The 18463-nt window shown below is 46.6% G+C and overlaps 1 protein-coding gene across 2 annotated transcripts; it reads right to left on the reverse strand.

The window, feature by feature from the left end:
• Positions 1-894: 894 nt before the first annotated feature.
• Positions 895-16528, reverse strand: ANKK1 (ankyrin repeat and kinase domain containing 1). 2 transcript variants are annotated; one of them, XM_033172468.1, is made up of 8 exons: positions 16273-16528; positions 9333-9627; positions 8306-8457; positions 7418-7467; positions 5859-6014; positions 4969-5087; positions 4429-4477; positions 895-3269 (listed from the first exon to the last, which is right to left on the reverse strand). In XM_033172468.1, the coding sequence occupies exons 1-8, from the start codon at positions 16446-16448 to the stop codon at positions 1984-1986; spliced, it is 2283 nt and encodes a 760-aa protein (XP_033028359.1). In that variant the 5' UTR covers positions 16449-16528; the 3' UTR covers positions 895-1983. The 2 variants fall into 2 exon arrangements, with proteins under 2 accessions (XP_033028359.1, XP_033028358.1); XM_033172467.1 differs by having other exon boundaries at positions 895-3272.
• Between the last annotated feature and the right edge of the window lie 1935 nt (positions 16529-18463).

The raw sequence follows: 18463 nt of genomic DNA on the forward strand, positions 1-18463 counted from the left end.
TTTAGCTAGCCGATTGCTACTGGGAGTGCCCTCTATGTTAGCTCGGCAAATATTTGCTATCCCCCTTTTGTGTTAAGGCTGGTGGTGGGGTTTCCCTGGGAAGTCAGCCATTTTGGCACAGTTTAGAGGGCAGGAGCGCCTATTTGTTTTGTCGGGAGCGCCAATTTAACAGCCTAAGTGCTTTAATTGTGTCCTTTTGGTATCCCATTTATAAGAGAGGAGATTAGGATGCCTGTTAAAAGGAATCCTAGTCCTGCTCTCCCTTCAAAAAGGGTGTTTAGAGGCCCATCGCAGTTACTATGTTCAGCACTGGACCCAGCAGTTCCTCAGCAAACGCTGGATCGCTTGGGTGCTACCATGGCCAATATTGGTTCAGATCCTGCGGCCTTGACTAGGTTTAATTGGCTCTGTAGTTTGGGAGGCAGCCTGATTCCCAGCCTGGCCCCTCCTCCTCTTTTAATATTTATGAGGCCCATGTTCCCTCTGAGGCGAGTGAAGGGAGTGAGGCTTTTAATCCTTCTGGGGCTTTATTTTTCCAATTGCAGTTTTCCAAGCCACCCCTCTTATTGATCATACTTGGCACCTTCTTTGGTGCTTTTCCTTGGTAGAAATGTTTCCTGGTACTGCGGTGATGCCTCTTGCTTGTCTGAATGGACAGCTTCAAGTGAGTCTGTGGTTGTAGAAACCTCTGAACTTTGTGTGGCTGAACTTCAGCCTGTTGTGCAAAGGTAAAAGTCCTTTCCATTACTCTGTCCACTTTCCCCTCTGTATCTCTGCCCACTTCTTGCCTCTCCCACCACTGGCACGTTCCCCCCATCCCCAGCTTTGGTCCTTGGGCTGAACAAGGTCACATTAATAAAGTTAGTTAGACTGAAAGGAAACTAATTGTCTTCATTTTCTATTTTATTTAAGTTAGCAAGCGAACACCCTATTAAACTTCATATTGCCTAACTTCACACACACACACAAAACACCTACAATTAAATTTCCGTCGCACATAATCTTCCTGGCTGCATACTGGAGCCAATTAAATCCCACTTTGGAGAGCCATTGATCTTCAGTCTGTACAGTGCTGGACTAGTGGGAGCAATGATCTGACTCCGGGTACAGCAGAGACATCTGTTCCTTTGCAAGATGGGGATAACAATGACTTATTCTCATTATGTGGATCACTGAAATAATGTGTGTGAAGAGAGCCTTCTCAAAAGTAGTACATTGTTTTTATCATCTGCAGCACCCACACATCTGGCAGGAGACTGTTCAAGATCGTAAATAGAATTACAGTTGGGTGACCCCATTTCTAAGATTTCACTGTTAGGGCTCATCCACACTTATGCTTGCCCTGTGCCTAGAAAACAGGGATCTGAGCAGTTTTGCATTTGTCCCACTACTTTCCCCAGGAAAACTCACTCTTTACTGCTGATTCGGAACAAACACCAATCCACAGAAAACCCCAGTTGACGTTTGCTCCTTTCAGCAGTAGAGATCAGGTTTTCCTGGGAGAAAGCAGTGGGCAAGTGGAAGTCTGGGTGAACCTTTTGTTTCCAACTCTTTATATTAGCTTGTACCAATTCTAGCCTTACTCTGCGCAGACCCACTGAAATTTATAGGTTTATTTAATTTAGGTCCATTAATTTCAGCGAGTCTACCCTTAGCAGAAGTTGGTTGGATATGATCCATCTTCTTCAGCACTTTGAGCTGCCTGGCAGATGTGAACATTTAAGAGGAGTTAGATACCACCTATAAATTTCCCATGGAATGGACTCATCATTATTTTTTTGCCACATCTCAAACCAACTTTCCTGAAAGTGCCTAATAGGACAATGGCACAAACTCAAACATGTCCTATGAGGGAACATACACAGAAGCAGAGAAATTATTGCCCACTTGAATTCCTCATGCTAGTACTGACCCTCTCCCAAACTCTGAGGCCAATCCAGTTCCACCTCGGATTTGTTTGGATGTCTTCTTGAAGCCTTCCCTTCATCCCTCCTGACTCCTTGGGCTGGCTTTTGAGGACTCCGCGCCTTGCAACAAATCCACAATGCTTTGCTTTTCATTCCTGATGGCGAGTTGGAGCGGTGTGCACCCTGCATTGTCCTCCAGCTCCAGCAGTGCCCCAGCATCCAGCAAAGTTTTTACGATGGCCACATTGTCTTTGAGCACCGCAAGGTGCGTGGGCGTCCAACCCACCTTGTTCCTGATGTTGACATCTGCCTTGTGCTCAAGGAGGTTGAGGATGCTGAGAAAAGCCCCCCGCTGTACTGACAGGTGGAGTGGAGTCCAGCCCAAATTCTCAGCAGCATTGGGGTCTGCTCCACTCCTTAGCAACTCGGAAACTGCACCCGCCTCACTGTAACGTGCTGCCAAGTGGAGGGGAGTCCAGTCCAGGCTTCCTCTGGCATTCACTTTGCCATGGTTGTCTACCAGGAGGTGGATAATGTCCACGTAGCCTTCGATGGAAGCCAGGTGCAAAGGCGTCCATCCTTTATCTGTCCTCAGGTCCACAATGGCTCCATATTTTATCAGCTTCTCACAGATAAGGTATTTCCCTTTCACTACAGCCATATGCAGAGCGCTGTAGTGATTCTGGTCCAGACTGTTGACTTCAACGCCATTCTTCAGAAGGTACTGGACCACCCTGAATTTGCCTTTCTCCACAGCAAGGTGCAGAGGGGTCCGGAGGTTTCTCTGCTTCTTTTCCAGGTCTGCTCCTTGGCTGGCCAGCATTTTAACAAGCTTGATGTGCCCATAACAGGCTGCCATGTGCAAGGCAGTCCGTCCCTCATTCTCCTGAGCATTGGGATCAGCCTGGCGTGAGAGGAGAACCCGCACCACATTCTCAAAGTTGTTCTGAGAGGCCAAGTGGAGGGGCGTCCACCCATCAAGTTCTCGGGTATCGACGTTGGCCTTGTGATCGAGTAGGAGACGTGCAATCCTGTCGTCTCCATTCTGAGCCACAAAATGGAGAGGTGACCAGTTGTCCTCATCGGCCATGTTGACATCTGCACCATTTTGGATAAGGAGCACGATGGTCTCCAGAGACCTCTTTTGGACAGCCAGGATGAGGGGTGTGTAGCCACAGGCTATCCTCTCGTTGACATCAGCTCCCTGCTTCAGCAGGAATTTCACCTTCTCCAGGTTTCCTGAAGCAACCATGAGGTGAAGGGTGTCTTCATGGCTCTTGCTAACTTCTTCTGAAATTATCAGAGCTTCCAAGCTTTCAACCTCATTCTGAGGGAAACAGTGGGATTGATCCTTCTCATTCTCTGCTGAAACAAAAGTAAAAGGTGCTGAGAACATAACCAATGAGATCAGGTGATATCATGTGCTTTGGTTCTGCTGAAATGTGGCCCAATGCCATCTATGAAGTGCTACTCTCAACTGCTGTGGCCAAGCTATTTATTAATTTAATTAATTTACATCCCACCTTTCATCCAAGGAGCTCAAAATTTCATAGATGTTTCTTCCTCTCTCCATTTTATCCTCACAACAACCTAGTGAGATAGGCTGAAAAGATGGTGACTGGCCCAAGTTCACCCAAGATTGAGTTTCATGGCAGAGTGGGGATTTGAATCCTGGTCTCCCAGGTTCAACACTCTAATTAATTAATGTACCACACTGGCTCTGATATACTGCATGATCCATCTCTGTCATATATGGTGCTAAATTTGCATTCTAGGGTCTGTAAATATTTGCTTGTGCCATTCTCTACATTCTCAAGCAGACAGAGCTGTCCTACTGGATTGGTCAGCAATAAGAAGTCCAATACAACTGGTGGTAATGTTTTCCTTGTGCCCTGAGTAGTCACTTCATATCTTACACCAAGCTTATTTCCTGCTCCCACCCAAATTATACTGCAGGTTGCAACAAGAAGCAATGCATTCTGCCTGCTCAGTTTGAGATTACCCCCTGTCCCTACTTCTATTCCCTTTCCATATGGGTCACCAGCCTGAACTTTCACGCCAAATAGGTTTGTGAACTGTGGTTTTCTGTCTGACCCCAAATTGATGCTGGAATTAGACACAAACACCCATTGATTGGGACTTGATTTGCTCAAGACACAACTGTTTCTTATATCATTACCTCAGTATATTTCAATAGGTTTTCAGCTACTTACATTCTAGTTGCTAACAGGTCATTGAGATAATTTCTTTAACTGATCCAATTAATTATGTTTGTAAGCCTAACTTCCAACCTCCATTCAGACCGAGAACTCTCAAAATGACTTGAAAGTTGCTGCTAGCCACCACACCTCTCAAAACCAAGAACAGGGCAGTGGGGAATAATGGGCAAATGCTATCTCAAGATTCAGGACAATGCACTAAGGTCAGATTCCCTTATCCAGCTTGGAACAGAACATGTTGAGCAGTAGGACTTTGCAGAACTCCAAAATGTGTTTCAGAGCCTACAAAAGCAGGTACTCACCACTGTTGTGTGCTTCCTGAAAGGGACCGGATCCATTTATACCTTTTCTCTTTGTATTGAAGACATGGGAAAGAGCATGGAGACAGTTAGCAATGTAATAACATGAGCCATGTGGTTTTCTGTCATGATATCTCTTTTAAAAGGCCTCTTTACTGGATTGTGCTGTGTTTTATATTCATTTTCACTTTGTGTGCTACACACTTGTTACACGAAGGCATTCCTTTCTTTGTTCACCTTGTATGTCCTTTTTGAAAATAAAGGAAAAAAATCTATCTATCTTCTTTCTTTCTTTCTTTCTTTCTTTCTTTCTTTCTTTCCATCATCTATCTATCTATCCAGGAATCGTGTCTACTGGAGAACTACAAATATGCAGAGCCCATCAGAACAGCAAGTCCCACAACTGACCTTGAGATGTTTTGCATCATTTCAGATCCTACTTCTGTATCCTTCTTAAGATGCAACCCACAGAAAATTCCCTTCCTATTTAGGGCAAATGCTCTGCCTAAAATGAATAAGGTAGCAGGAAACCTTTCCCCTTACCTGTTCTCTTCTAGAGAAAGGAGGCTTCACCGACATCTTCCTGGAGAAGCGCTCATTCTCCAGGTCCACCACGGGGCATTGGGTTAGGGACAATAGCATGTCCGTCTCCACCACAACATCTAAGGAAGTGGAAAAGATTGGGAATGAGCTGATTTCAAGGACTTGCAGTTCCATTTCCCATGCAGCTGAAGAATGTTGAAATGCCAATTAGTTGTGGGGACCAGATCCTACATGTTCTGGGGAGGCTGTGGTCCATGTTCCAGAGATATGGTAGATGGGGCCTTCTCTGTGGCAGCATGGCAGAAAACCTGCTTTTCATGCAGAAAGTCTCAGGTTCAAGCTCTGGCATCAAGAGGCAAAGGATCTCAGGTAGGACGTAATGGGAAAGACCCTTGCCTGAGACCCTGAGGAGGAGCTGCCTCTCAGACTGGGCATCATCTGAGTAGCTCAGGGATGAGGAGCATGTAGCCCTCTGTATATTGTTGGACTCCAACTCTCAGCAGCCCCAGAAGCCAGCAAAGCCAATGGCTAGGGATGATGAAAGTTGAAGTCCAGCAACATCTGGAGTTCCACAGGTTCCCATCCCTGATCTAAGAAGTAGCATTCTCTACTGTGTGAGGCATTCCACCCTGAGACCATAGAACACCTCTTCTCAGTTCAAGGTTTGGAATCCCTGTGGTCCTCTAGATATTTTTGGACTCCAATTCCCAGCAGCCCCAACAGCCAGCATGACTAATGGCCAGGAACGATGGGAGTTGTAGTAGCCCCACAGGTTGCCTACCCTTGGGCTGTATGGATCAATGGTCTGCGATCTCTGAATGAGGTCAAAAGCCCAACTTGGATCCCATATGTGAAATAGCTCTCAGGAGGAATCTTTTCAGCTACCAGACCTGTGAAGCTTGGCCTCCTCTGGGGCTCTTGGTCCCAACATCTCTTCATCAAGTCAACCATCTGTTGGCATTCCGCTGGCCAGTCATTACGGATGGGCTCCATGGAGGGGCGCTGGCCTGTTGCCACGGTGATAATGACAGCCATTGTCTTGACCCCTGTTGAAAAGGAAAAAGGAGCACCTTCTGTCACATATTTTTCCTCTGTGGGAAAACTGTGTATGTATGTTAGGAGAAATGAGCACTAAATTGCTGACAGGTTTCTGTGAGGACTTTAAAAAAATCAGCAGCTGATGTGACACTGTGACACACTGGATTCAAGGCTGGCAAAAATGAGAAACTGAGAGAAACCCAAACGGGCAGATTTGTCCATCTCTTGTGGTGAGTGGCAAAAAGGGCCTCCTTTCTGGTGGTAGCCCACTTCAGAAACATCCTCTCCAGAAAGATCAAGTTGAATCCCTCAGCTTGAGCCAGTCAAGATATACCCTGCCCTCCCACCAAGACATCTGAACTGGCTTTACAGAGTGGTGCTTAAGCTGGGTTGATTCAAAAGGATTTTTACCCCGCTGTTTATAAGTGTTAACTTCATTTAACATCTGCTTCTTTGCTGCGGTTTTCTTCCTGTTGTTTTTATTGTTTTCATTTTAATTTCCCTTTGTGCAACTTCTCTTTATTTGGTTGTTACTCACTTTGGGAGTTTGCTTTTCCCAAGCTGAAAAGGAGGCTTTAAATCTGGGGTTGGGGGTGGGTGGGATGGAAGAGATAGTTAGCTAGTTGTTTTTAATTTTTGTTAATGTATGGAAAGACTCGCACAGGGTGGCTTCCCTGTCATAAAAACACAGGAGATTTCAAAAGAAGCAGCTAGGCGGTTTATATGAAAGCAGCGCCAATGTTATTTAAAAAACATAGACTGCTTAAAATAAATAAACCAAGAGCAATATAAATTTCAGCAGATAAAAAAAGCCAGGCATTTACCAGATGTTTTGGAAAGTTGTTTGTTCTCTATGCATTTCCACAGCCCTTAATATATAATCAAATTTTGGGTTCCTGAGATCAAGGAGCAGGTTTTCACCTATGCTTGGATAAAATTGGATGCCATTTTGAATCAAGATGGCAGGCTGAAGCTTTCTAAACTGCACTGGTTTTTTGGGGGGGGTAGTTCTTAGAATTCTTGAGCAACATCGGGCACTTTCCCACTTGTTCTAAATAAATAAAAGCAAAGGCATTTCCTCCATTAACAACACATTTGCCATTCACTCTGATGGAGTGGTGCTCATAGGGTTATGAAGAAGTGATCTCTGGATATGTAACTGTTCTTGCACAGGTGAGAAACCTGTGACCATCATGATGCTGTTGGGACTCCAGCTCCCATCATCCTTGACCGTTGTCCATCATGGCTGGACAATAACATATGGAAGGAGTCACAGGTTTGCCATCCCTGTCCTAGAAGGAGTTGTTGGAAGCCTGTACTGAAACTTCTGTTCCAATCCCTCACCTGCATTCTGCAAAGGAGAACCCTGGGAGAATAGGTGATTTCCGTCTCCTCACCCCATCAGAATTACCTGAATATGCCTTCTTCTGGGTAAGAATCTCCCAGATGACAATCCCAAAGCTTGAAAAAGAAAGAAAGAAATGAAGATGAAAACAAATAAAAACACAAACACAAAGCATTATTAGGAGGAAACAGCTACACATGGAGCTTCAACAAAACAGGGATTTGAAAACTATGGAATGTGGTCATGTGGAGCAACAGGGTGGGCCCAGAGGTATTTTGCGGCCTGAAAGAAAAGACAAAATGGCTCCTTCCCCCTTTCCATGTATGGAAACCAACAAAACTGCAGTTGGATGTTGTTACTTCAACACAGGTAATGAGGGGAACTATCCCATCATACCTGAATGTAGTAGGCAGAGGTGGCACATCCCATTTTACAGCCTGAGGTGAAACAGAAATGTGCCATGCCGCTGTACTGCCATGCCAGCAAGCCACCAGCTCCCTTACCTGGGTTGTGTGGTGGCACCCATGAAGTGGCAGTGGGCTCCAATGAGACCTCACCGAAATCTCAGGAGATCCCACAACATTTTGGTGAGATCTCATCAGAAGCCAACACTGCTGCCAGCATTGCTTCTCCGCTGGTGGCAGAGTGCCCACAGGGGCACTGCCTCTTGCACTTCTGCCACCCGAGGCAGATGCCTCATGCTGCCTCATGAGCAAGCCGGCCCTGGCATTAGGCTAGCTTGGGAGGGGGGCACTCGGAAACACACTTAACTTTTCCTGCTCCAAGTGCCTCAGCACCTACTACCTTAAGTTTCCTCCTCATTCCGCCTAATGATTGGATTGGGCCCAGACTGCAAGCCGAGAAGTGGGAAGGAAGACTCAACAGTGGGCAGAAGGTAAGTCAACCAGATAATGGATAGCCAGCAACTCAAAGGGACAGCAGGTTGGTCCTCACCTGTAGACATCAAATTTAGTTCCTGGTGGGCTGGTGCTCTGCAGAAGTATCTCAGGGGGGATATAGCTCAAGCTACCCCTCTGGGCTGACCTCTCAATGTATTCCATTAGGCTTGATTCCTCCATCCACTTGCAGAGTCCAAAATCTGAAATCTGAAGTCAAGGTGAAATAAAAGTACATTTTTCACTTCCATGCCTACCACTGATGTGACTTCATTTGCCTCCTTATTTCTGGGCATGGGCTCCTTTTTGTACTTGTGTGAGAGTCTGTTGGTGTAAGTGATGGGTGTTATATAGAATTTACTTTAATTATAAACCACAGATTCATGGATATTTCAATTTTTCAAAATCCTCTGGCCAGAACAAGAGGCATATGAATAAGCAGGGCTGCAGTGAATAAGAGAAGCAGGTCCTGGGGGCTCTTGTCACTGGACTGCCCTCAGTAGGTGCCCAATCATGCCAACCTTTGGCATCTTTCACATCCTTGAAACTTGTAACTGGATATGTTAGAGACAGAACCTGGGACTTTATGCAAACAAACATGCATCATACATGCAGTATATATTACACACACACACACACACACACACACACACACACACACACACACACCCTGCTCCCTAGGGACACGGGTAGCACTGTGGTCTAAACCACTGAGCCTCTTGGGCTTGCCAATCAGGTCAGCAGTTCGATTCCCTGCAGCGGGGTGAGCTCCTATTGCTCTGTCCCAGCTTCTGCCAACCTAGCAGTTCAAAAGCACACCAGTGCAAGTAGATAAATAGGTACTGCTGCGGTGGGAAGGTAAATGGCATTTCCGTGCACTCTGGTTTCTGTCACAGTGTCCCATTGCACCAGAAGCGGTTTAGTCATGCTGGCCACATGACCCGGAAAGCTGTCTGTGATAAATGCCGGCTCTCTTGGCCTGAAGTGAGATGAGCGCTGCACCCTATAGTCACCTTTGACTGGACGTAACCGTCCAGGGGTCCTTTACCTTTTATTTTTACCTGAACCCCCCAGTTTGACCTCACCTTCACATGCATGTTGGCATCCAGTAGGATGTTTCCTGGCTTTAGGTTCAGGTGAAGCAAAGGAGGCTTGAGGCTGTGCAAGAAGTTCACAGCCAAGCTCGTCTCATGGATGATCCGGAACTTGAGTTGCCAAGACATTTGGTGGGTGGGGAGAATCTTCTCCAGGGACCCATTGGCCATATATTCCATCACAATCCCCAAAGGGCTGTAACAGGTACCATAGATGGACACAATGTGCTGGAACTTGATTTTCTCTTTCTTGGCTGCCTCTTCAAGGAGATGCTTTGTGCTGCTTCTACGGGGGGGGGGGGGGTAATGAGGAGCATTACTGCTAAGTTTTGGTCTCAAAACAGTGAAAGACACAAATAAGAACACAAGGTGAGGCTGCTTCTGGGCCAGATCCATGTTGTCAAGCTCAGTTGCTTCAGTATTACAACAACAGCACAACACATCACTCTACTTTCACTTCAGTGGTAGATGCAGGTCAGTGCAAAAGATCGGCTGAGATGGTACCAAGCGATGAATCCTAGACAGGATGGTGATGGTGTCCCAGTGAGCATTTCAATGAATGATTTCTGTAGTCTGGATTAGAAACTGAGGAAGAATCCAGTTTAAAGAGATGCATACATGAAATTTTGTGGTTCTGACCCTATTGAGCTTTGCCTTCATTGGATCACCTCTGGCATCAAGTGCCTACATATGTCCAAGATACTCATGAGTGGAAAAATTTTCTTCCTCTCTCATAATAGTAGGACTTGGAGACATCCAATGAAACTGAATGTTGGAAGGCTCAGGACAGACAAAAGAAAGGACTTCGTCACACAGTTAGAAATCACTCCCACAAGAGGTGGTGATGGGAAGAATAGGTGTTGGATGAGGTGGGCCATTGGCCATTGGCCTGATTCAGGACTCTTCTTGTATCAGGATTTGGGTTTGGGGTTTTTTTGTTTGTTTTTTTAAATCCTAATTATATACAGAACTATTTGCACAAAAGTCATATATTGTGTGTGTATACGCACACAATATACCGGTATGACTGATATATATATATATATATATATATATATATATATATATAGAGAGAGAGAGAGAGAGAGAGAGAGAGAGAGAGAGAGAGAGAGAGAGAGAGAGAGAGTGTGTCAGGTCCCATGCTATACTACAGTTAAGCAGTTAAAATTATAAAATAATGCTTTTATAATTATTTTATAATTTTATACTTATAATTTTTTTAATTTTTTTTATAATTTTATACAGTTATATGCATTGTTGCATGTATATGCTTATGCACTGGAAACCTGGAAACCTGGAGTAAAATAGTATATGTAAAAAAAATGTATATATGAGAAGTGTTCATATTTTTAGAAGGACCAATAAAAAAATAACTGGCATCTCATCTAGCTCAATGAGTGAGATGGAAATGATTGAAATTCTATAGATAAGATAAACCAGAAAAGTAAAGCTTTTGGTTAACAATTTTAGTCCAAGAGCTCTCATGACAATCTTGCAATACTAAGGGGAGTAGACCAGTGGGCTTTAAATTTAGGTGAAGCCAATAATTAAATGTCCTGCGCCAAATCCATAATTCAACAGAGGGGAGGTTAGCCTCTAACCACAATGAAGCTTTTGGAACACAGGATGGAATGGGGAGGGGGAATGCCTTAGGAACTTAGATTGAACAGCTTCTGTAGATCCAAGGTCCAAATCTGAGCCCCATATAATAACTGTGCTAGGGGTTTAGCTTTAAACACTTCAAGGGCTGAGGGTATGTGATTGGCACCTTTGGTATGGAAAAAGCACGTCAGAATTTTGGCACTTTTTGGACGCTTTTTGCTTTGCATATATCTGATGGGCTCCCCATGACCCTGTTGACTGGAGAATAAGGCCAAGGTATTTAAAGACCAATAAAAAAATAACTGGCATCATGGAAAAGATTGAAATTCTATGTAGATACACCCAACATTGAAATTCTGGAGAAACTCCATTCCTAGTTTGGAGTTACATATGCAATCTATGTCCAGCCCTTCTCAAGTGTAGAATCAAGATGATTTAGAAGTGTGTGAACAGCGCATCGCAGCTTAGTCATCATCGCAGCGAGAACACCTGGACTGCACTAAGAACCTGACCAATATGCATTGTGTTCACCACATGAATAGCAGTGGTACTCCTACAAGCAAGTTCACTACCTGCCTGTCCATGGCCTTGCAAGCCCCTCTGTGACATCAGAGACATAGCTGTCAACCTTCCTTTTTCTTGCATTGGGAAACGGCCATAGCCGTCAACCTTCCCTTCTTTTGCAGTGGGAAATGGCGCTGGAATAAGGGAATTTCCCGCAAAAAAAGGAAAAGTTGACAGCTATGATTAGAGAGCCTTGAGGCAGTCTGAGGCAGTACTGCACCTCTGGCTGTGCTTGGTTCAGTTGCATTGCCTTTCCTTCTGACCTCAATGCTTATAGTTCCTCCAATCATATATACATGGCTGCAACTCAGGGCTCAACCACACTTCCGCTCGTTCTGTGATTTCTAAACATGGGCTCTGTTTTCCTGCTACCTTCCCTGGGAAAACCCACTGTTTGCTTCTGAATCGGAAAAAACCAGAGAAAACAAGACTGGCGTTTGTTCCAATTCATCAGCAAACAGCGGGTTTTTCCCAAGGAAAGCAGCAGGAAAAAGAAAAACGTCTTGGACCACCTAGAAGTCACAGACCAATGGAAGTATGTTGAGCCCTCAGTATCTGAAGAAGTGTGCATGCACATGAAAGCTCATACCAAGAACAAACTTAGTTGGTCTCTAAGGTGCTACTGGAAGTATTTTTTTATTTTTTATTTTTATTTTTTGTTTTGACTATGGCAGACCAACACGGCTACCTACCTGTAACTGTCCTCAGAACAGGTATCCCCAAACTCGGCCCTCCAGATGTTTTGGGACTACAATTCCCATCATCCCTGACCACTGGTCCTGTTAGCTAGGGATGATGGGAGTTGTAGTCCCAAAACATCTGCAGGGCCAAGTTTGGGGATGCCTGCCTCAGAATAACACTCCATGCACTTAATGAAGTAGACCGTTGTTCACAAAAACCTGTTTCATTAATTTTTTTTAGCCTTTAAGGTTTCTTTTCCTATAGGGCAGAGTTTCCCAAACTTGGGTCTCCAGCTGTTTTTGGACTACAACTCCCATCATCCCTAACCAGAAGAACCAGTGGTCAGAGATTATGGGAATTGTAGTCCAAAAGCCAAGGGAGAACCAAGTTTGGGAAACCCTCCTATAGAGTATACCATGTGTCAAGAGGGGAGAAAGCAGAGAGCAGAAAATCTCTGGCTAAAGTACGACTGAGTAATGGTTTCAAAAGTGCAAAGGGTCACAAGAGTGAGGGGTGTTCAAATGCCTTTTAAAAGTTGATGTGCTTTATGGGTGGTCCTTCCCCCCCCCCCAAAAAAAAATGAAGAAAAGAAATCTTAATTACGTACAAGGATTAAATGGAAACTTTGGGGTAAATTCAGCAGTGAATGACAGAGCCCGTCTACATAATGGATATTTGAAAGACAGTTGGTTGGTTTGGAAGTTCCCTACAAGAACAGGCAACCCTTGCAGTATCTAGTCTTGTTTTGCCTGGGTGCAATGCAACAGTTTATATATATATATATATTGCTTCTCAGCTGGCTTCACATTCTGCTTGATAACTTGTGTTATGTACTGAGTTGAATAGGATCCAAACTGCAGCAGGCTGATTGGTCCTAGAACAATAGGATTGAGATTGCAGCAGTCTGACTGGTCCCAGAACAATAGGATTGAGATTGCAGCAGTCTGACTGGTCCCAGAACAATAGGATTGAGATTGCAGCAGTCTGACTGGTCCCAGAACAATAGGATTGAGATTGCAGCAGTCTGATTGGTCTGCAGGAGCCACCCAATCCAGCTCCAGGTGGAAGTGAATCCGCATTCCGATTGGCATACAGGAGTATCCCGGAATTAGCCAATCACGTGGGGCCCATTGTGTAAATAGTGTATATAAAGCAAACATTTTGGGGGAACTGCATTCCTCACTACTATGAGCTGAATAAAGAGCATGAAATTCACACTCGACTCCGAGTATCTTTCACTGGCGACGAAGGTGGGATTTATGGTGGATGCAGAAGGGGTCCACCCAACTGGGGACAAGGTACGGGCCATTTGTGATGCCCCAGTGCCCAAGGGCAAGACTGAACTTCAGGCCTTCTTGGGGCTATTGAACTTTTACCATGCCTTCCTTCCCCATAAGGCAGCAGTAGCAGAGCCCCTACACAGACTCCTAGACAAGCGGGCCCCTTGGGTGTGGGGCCAGCGCCAGGAGGCCGCATTCCAGGCAGTCAAGGACTTGCTCGTCTCAAACTCTGTCTTGGCACACTTCGATGAGAGGCTGCCGGTGGTGCTAGCATGCGACGCCTCACCCTATGGCATCGGCGCTGTCCTTGGACACCAACTCCCAGATGGAAGAGAGGTGCCAGTGGCATACTTTTCCCAGACACTCACCGCAGCCGAGCGGAACTACTCGCAAATCGACAAGGAAGGCCTGGCAATCGTGAAGGGAGTAAAAAAATTCCATGATTTCTTGTACGGGCGGCCCTTTACCGTGGTGACTGATCACAAACCATTGCTTGGTTTGTTTGCCCCCGAAAAGCAGACCCCCCAAGTGCTGTCTCCTCGCGTTCTCAGGTGGTCAATTTTCCTTGCCGGCTACCAGTATGCACTGATTCACCGCCCTGGGAAGGCGATGGGCCACGCAGACGCCCTCAGCAGGCTACCACTACCAGAAACAGGCCCCGACCCAGCACCCGCACAAGAGGTTATGAGCCTGGAGCTGCTTCCTGACCGCCCTATTCAGGCACAAGAAGTTGCACACCATTCCAAGAAAGATAGGGTCATCTCCCGGGTCCTGGACTGGGTGTGGAGGGGATGGCCCAGCAGCAGCCCCGGGCCAGAATTTGCTGGCTACAGAACCCGTAAACACGAACTGTCGGCCCACAAGGGGTGCCTGTTATGGGGAAGCAGGGTCGTCGTTCCTGAGCCCCTTCGCAAAAGGGTCCTTATAGCCCTACACGAGACACACCCAGGGGTAGTGAGAATGAAGGCCCTCGCCAGGAGTTATGTATGGTGGCCAGGAATTGACGGAGAGATAGAGACCTGGGTCAAACACTGCCAGGCCTGCCAAGAATCCCGCCCAGATCCCCCAAGGTCCCCAGTGCAGTCCTGGGAGTCTGCCCGAGCACCATGGTCACGCCTGCACATGGACTTCGCGGGCCCCTTCCAGGGGAAAACATTCTTCATAGTGGTGGACTCCTACACCAAATGGCTGGAAGTCGCACTAGTACCATCCACTTCTACGTCTGCAGCCATCCGGGTACTACGCAGGCTGTTTGCAACCCATGGACTCCCTGACACTCTCGTCTCAGACAATGGAACCGCATTTACGTCAGAAGAATTCCAGACCTTCACAGCGCAGAATGCCATCCGCCACATCCGCTCAGCACCATTCCACCCTGCCACCAATGGCCAAGCAGAGCGCATGGTGCGGACCACCAAGGACACCCTACGCCGCATGACGCAAGGGGACTGGGAGTACCGCCTTGCCACATTCCTTCTAGCACAGCACAGCACCCCTAGCTCAACGACTGGCCGGAGCCCCGCGGAACTACTAATGGGCCGGCGCCTCGCAATCAGACTGGACCGTCTCCACCCCGACAGAGCTCAGGATGAGGTAGTGGTGGGTGAAGGCAGGAACCCCCGGACCTTTGTGGCCCAGGATCCAGTGTATGCAAAGAATTTTGGGGCAGGCCCGGCATGGGTACCCGCCACAGTCACCAGGGTGACTGGCCCCGTGTCATACGAGGTGCTGACAGAGGGGGGGCAATGCTGGCGCCGCCACTGCGACCAGCTACGGCGACGATTCCCAGGAGAAAACCAGGAGGAGAACAGGTCAGAGGAGTCCCAAGGGAACAGTGGGGCATTGAGACCCGTAGAGCAGGAGGGGCTGGCAGGGGAGGCAGAATCAGTAAATACTGAGAGGACCTGCGAGGCCGAAAGGGCACCGGAACCAGAGCCACGACAGAGCGAGCTGGTTGCGCCAGACCAAACAGCCCCATCACAACCAGCAGCCTCGGAACACGAGCCAGAACCAGAACCCCTGACCAGGGAACAGCCCAGGACGCAACGCACACGTAGGCGGCCAGCGTACCTTGAGGACTATGGATGCAACCTCCCAGGCACTACTGGAACTTAGAGGGGAGGGGTGTTATGTACTGAGTTGAATAGGATCCAAACTGCAGCAGGCTGATTGGTCCTAGAACAATAGGATTGAGATTGCAGCAGTCTGACTGGTCCCAGAACAATAGGATTGAGATTGCAGCAGTCTGACTGGTCCCAGAACAATAGGATTGAGATTGCAGCAGTCTGACTGGTCCCAGAACAATAGGATTGAGATTGCAGCAGTCTGATTGGTCTGCAGGAGCCACCCAATCCAGCTCCAGGTGGAAGTGAATCCGCATTCCGATTGGCATACAGGAGTATCCCGGAATTAGCCAATCACGTGGGGCCCATTGTGTAAATAGTGTATATAAAGCAAACATTTTGGGGGAACTGCATTCCTCACTACTATGAGCTGAATAAAGAGCATGAAATTCACACTCGACTCCGAGTATCTTTCAACTTGCCTGACCAGTTGGTGCAGCTCTACACACGTTGAAGTCTGCCAAGAGAATTAGCTTCAGGCACTTGACAAGGTGGGCCTGAAGCAAAGCAGGCCAGTCTCAACTTGCCTCCCACTGAATGCTGTTTTTTTTGTTTTGGCCAAGCGCAATGATCAGTCTAGTGCCAAGGTGTGAGCCAAGCACATCCATGGAGCCTTTCCAACAGAAATCTGCCAAGGGAGCCCTCTCCAAAGAAAGCACCTAGCGCAGCCAAGCAGATTACCTGTCACGTCTGGAATCCTGGGGAAGGCGAGAGGAGCACTTCACTGCAAAGGTGGTTCTCCATCGCTTGTGCCTCACACAGAAGACCTCCCCAAAAACCCCACTGGCCACCTTGAGCCAATCGTCTTCGAAATCTTCTTTGGTGAACATGGTTAAACTGCCCGAGTGCCGGTCCATTTCCAGAAGAACAAGCCAGGAGGAGCCTTCCTCTGGAGAGCAGCCTCCGCCTCTTCCTCCTCTGCATCTGATGAGACAAGGAAAGCCCAGGGAGGAATGACTTCCTGGTTCTGGCTTGCCAAGGGCGGGCAGAGAGAGGTGTGCGTGTTGCTCTTGATTGCATTTGTTTGGCATGACTCTGAATGAAGTCACAAGATCCACAGTTTGCAGCAAGCAAGCAGCAGCACCCTCCAAAGCAGACCAGCTCTTATACAAGTAAGACAGCAAGGAGGAGAGAGAGATATACACACAGAGAGGCCTCTCCAATGTGATAATCCTGTCTGGGTGGGGAGATTTTTCTGCCTTCAAGTGAGCTATGTTGGCCCATCTGAAGACCCACAAGTGCTCAAGGCCATTGCAAGAAGCTCTTCTTACCCATCCTTCTCTCACCCTCTCTTGCCTGTTCTACGCCTCACAGTCGGAAATTAAATTGTATGTTTCTTGGGGCAGAGATCTGTCCCGTTTATTTATTCATGTACGGCACTTTGATGGCGACGTATAAATATAAAACGTTGAGTGTGGGGCAGGGGGCTTCTCTTTCTGCATTTATCCTATTTCAGTAGGTCCCTGACTGTTTCATTCTGTTGACACTGTAAGTTTTTAAATAAACGAATGAATACACTGTATGTGTTGTTATGTGTGCTTTAATAGCGATGTTACTGATTTTGATGCCTTGTGTTTGCCTGCTTTGTAGAAGAGCTGGGTGGTAATGTGTTACATATATGCAAATAACTACGAAAGGGTATGATCATCTGGTGCACATTTTCTCAGGAGGAAACCTTGCCTGAGGGAGCTTTGTTAGGCAGAAACTCCACAAATGCATAGAAACCGATGCCACTACTAGTGTGTGCAGTGTCTCGGAAGTCCCCGGGGTGATCACATGGCACACTTCTGATTCTCAAATGTCTCCTGCTTAGCTCCTTCACTCAGGAATGGAATGCTGTGGTTTATGAAGTTACATAAGAAGGGGAAATCCCCAACCCATCCCAAACAGCTCAACCCTGCAGAAGCACCCCAACAAGTAATTAAACTTTTATGAGTCCTGCTGGTCAGTGGCTCAAGTTGCTTCATAATCTGACCAGCAGTGAGAAAGGGAATTGATTTCACTTAATTGCACACTTCCCACCCCCTTCTCTCTCATGATGATCTACCAGACACAGAGCTTAATTGCAGAACTGAGCTGCCAAATTCCAACATCTGGAATTTTATTTTTTGTCCTGAAAATTCCTCCCCACCCCCAGTTGTAGGTAAGTTTAAAAAGTTTTTTGTCGGCAAGGAAGAGAACTGTGCACAAGAACAGAGGCATCCTTTATTATTTCACATGTTTCCAGGGCCTAGTACAGAAAGCAGTTTCTATGAATCAAGTCAGTCAAGTCTAGTGACTAGAACTTCAGCTTGAAGTAACCATCTGCCCAAACTTGGCCCCAAATCCCACTTCACAATATCATACTCCTTGCACCTTCGAGGCAGAGAAAAAGCCCAAAATGATGTTAGAGAGCAGAATTACCAAACTGGAAAATGAATCAACAGGCATTGTAATGTCAGTGCCAAAGGAGCACTAATCTCCAAATCAGTTGGGAATCATAGTTTTCTCTATGTCAACAGATTAAGCAGCCTGGCTAAGTGGATGAGGCAAAGGACAAACGGAACCTAAAAATCAATGCACAAGCTATCAAGGCACTATGATTAATCACATTCAGAAAGCAAATGACTGGGGAGGCAGGGTAGCGGGAGAGATGCAAGGAGATGCACTAGTAATTTTTACAGCAGCTAAAGGATTTCTAAGGAATAAACAGCAGAGGTGTAGTTAAGACACTTTAAACTCTGAACTTGAGTGGTCTTATGCCTGCCCCTGGTCGATATGCAATACTTTACTTCCTTTAAAATTAGGCACGTCAGTCCAGCTGCAGTTGGGGGACCCACCAGCCCTGGACTACTGCCCCCCAAGTCCTGTCTAGACAGCACCACTGCTGATA

The sequence above is a fragment of the Lacerta agilis genome, chromosome 15 (genome assembly GCF_009819535.1).
Source record: "Lacerta agilis isolate rLacAgi1 chromosome 15, rLacAgi1.pri, whole genome shotgun sequence".
NCBI lineage: Eukaryota > Metazoa > Chordata > Lepidosauria > Squamata > Lacertidae > Lacerta > Lacerta agilis.

Coding starts and splice junctions, on each gene's coding strand:
- ANKK1 (XM_033172467.1), bottom strand. CDS start 16,448: ATGGACCGGCACTCGGGCAGTTTAACCATGTTCACCAAAGAAGATTTC. Junction 7,468..8,305: donor ACTAAATTTGATGTCTACAG/GTGAGGACCAAC, acceptor TTCTTTTTCAAG/CTTTGGGATTGTCATCTGGG. Junction 4,478..4,968: donor CTTTCTCTAGAAGAGAACAG/GTAAGGGGAAAG, acceptor TTCAATACAAAG/AGAAAAGGTATAAATGGATC.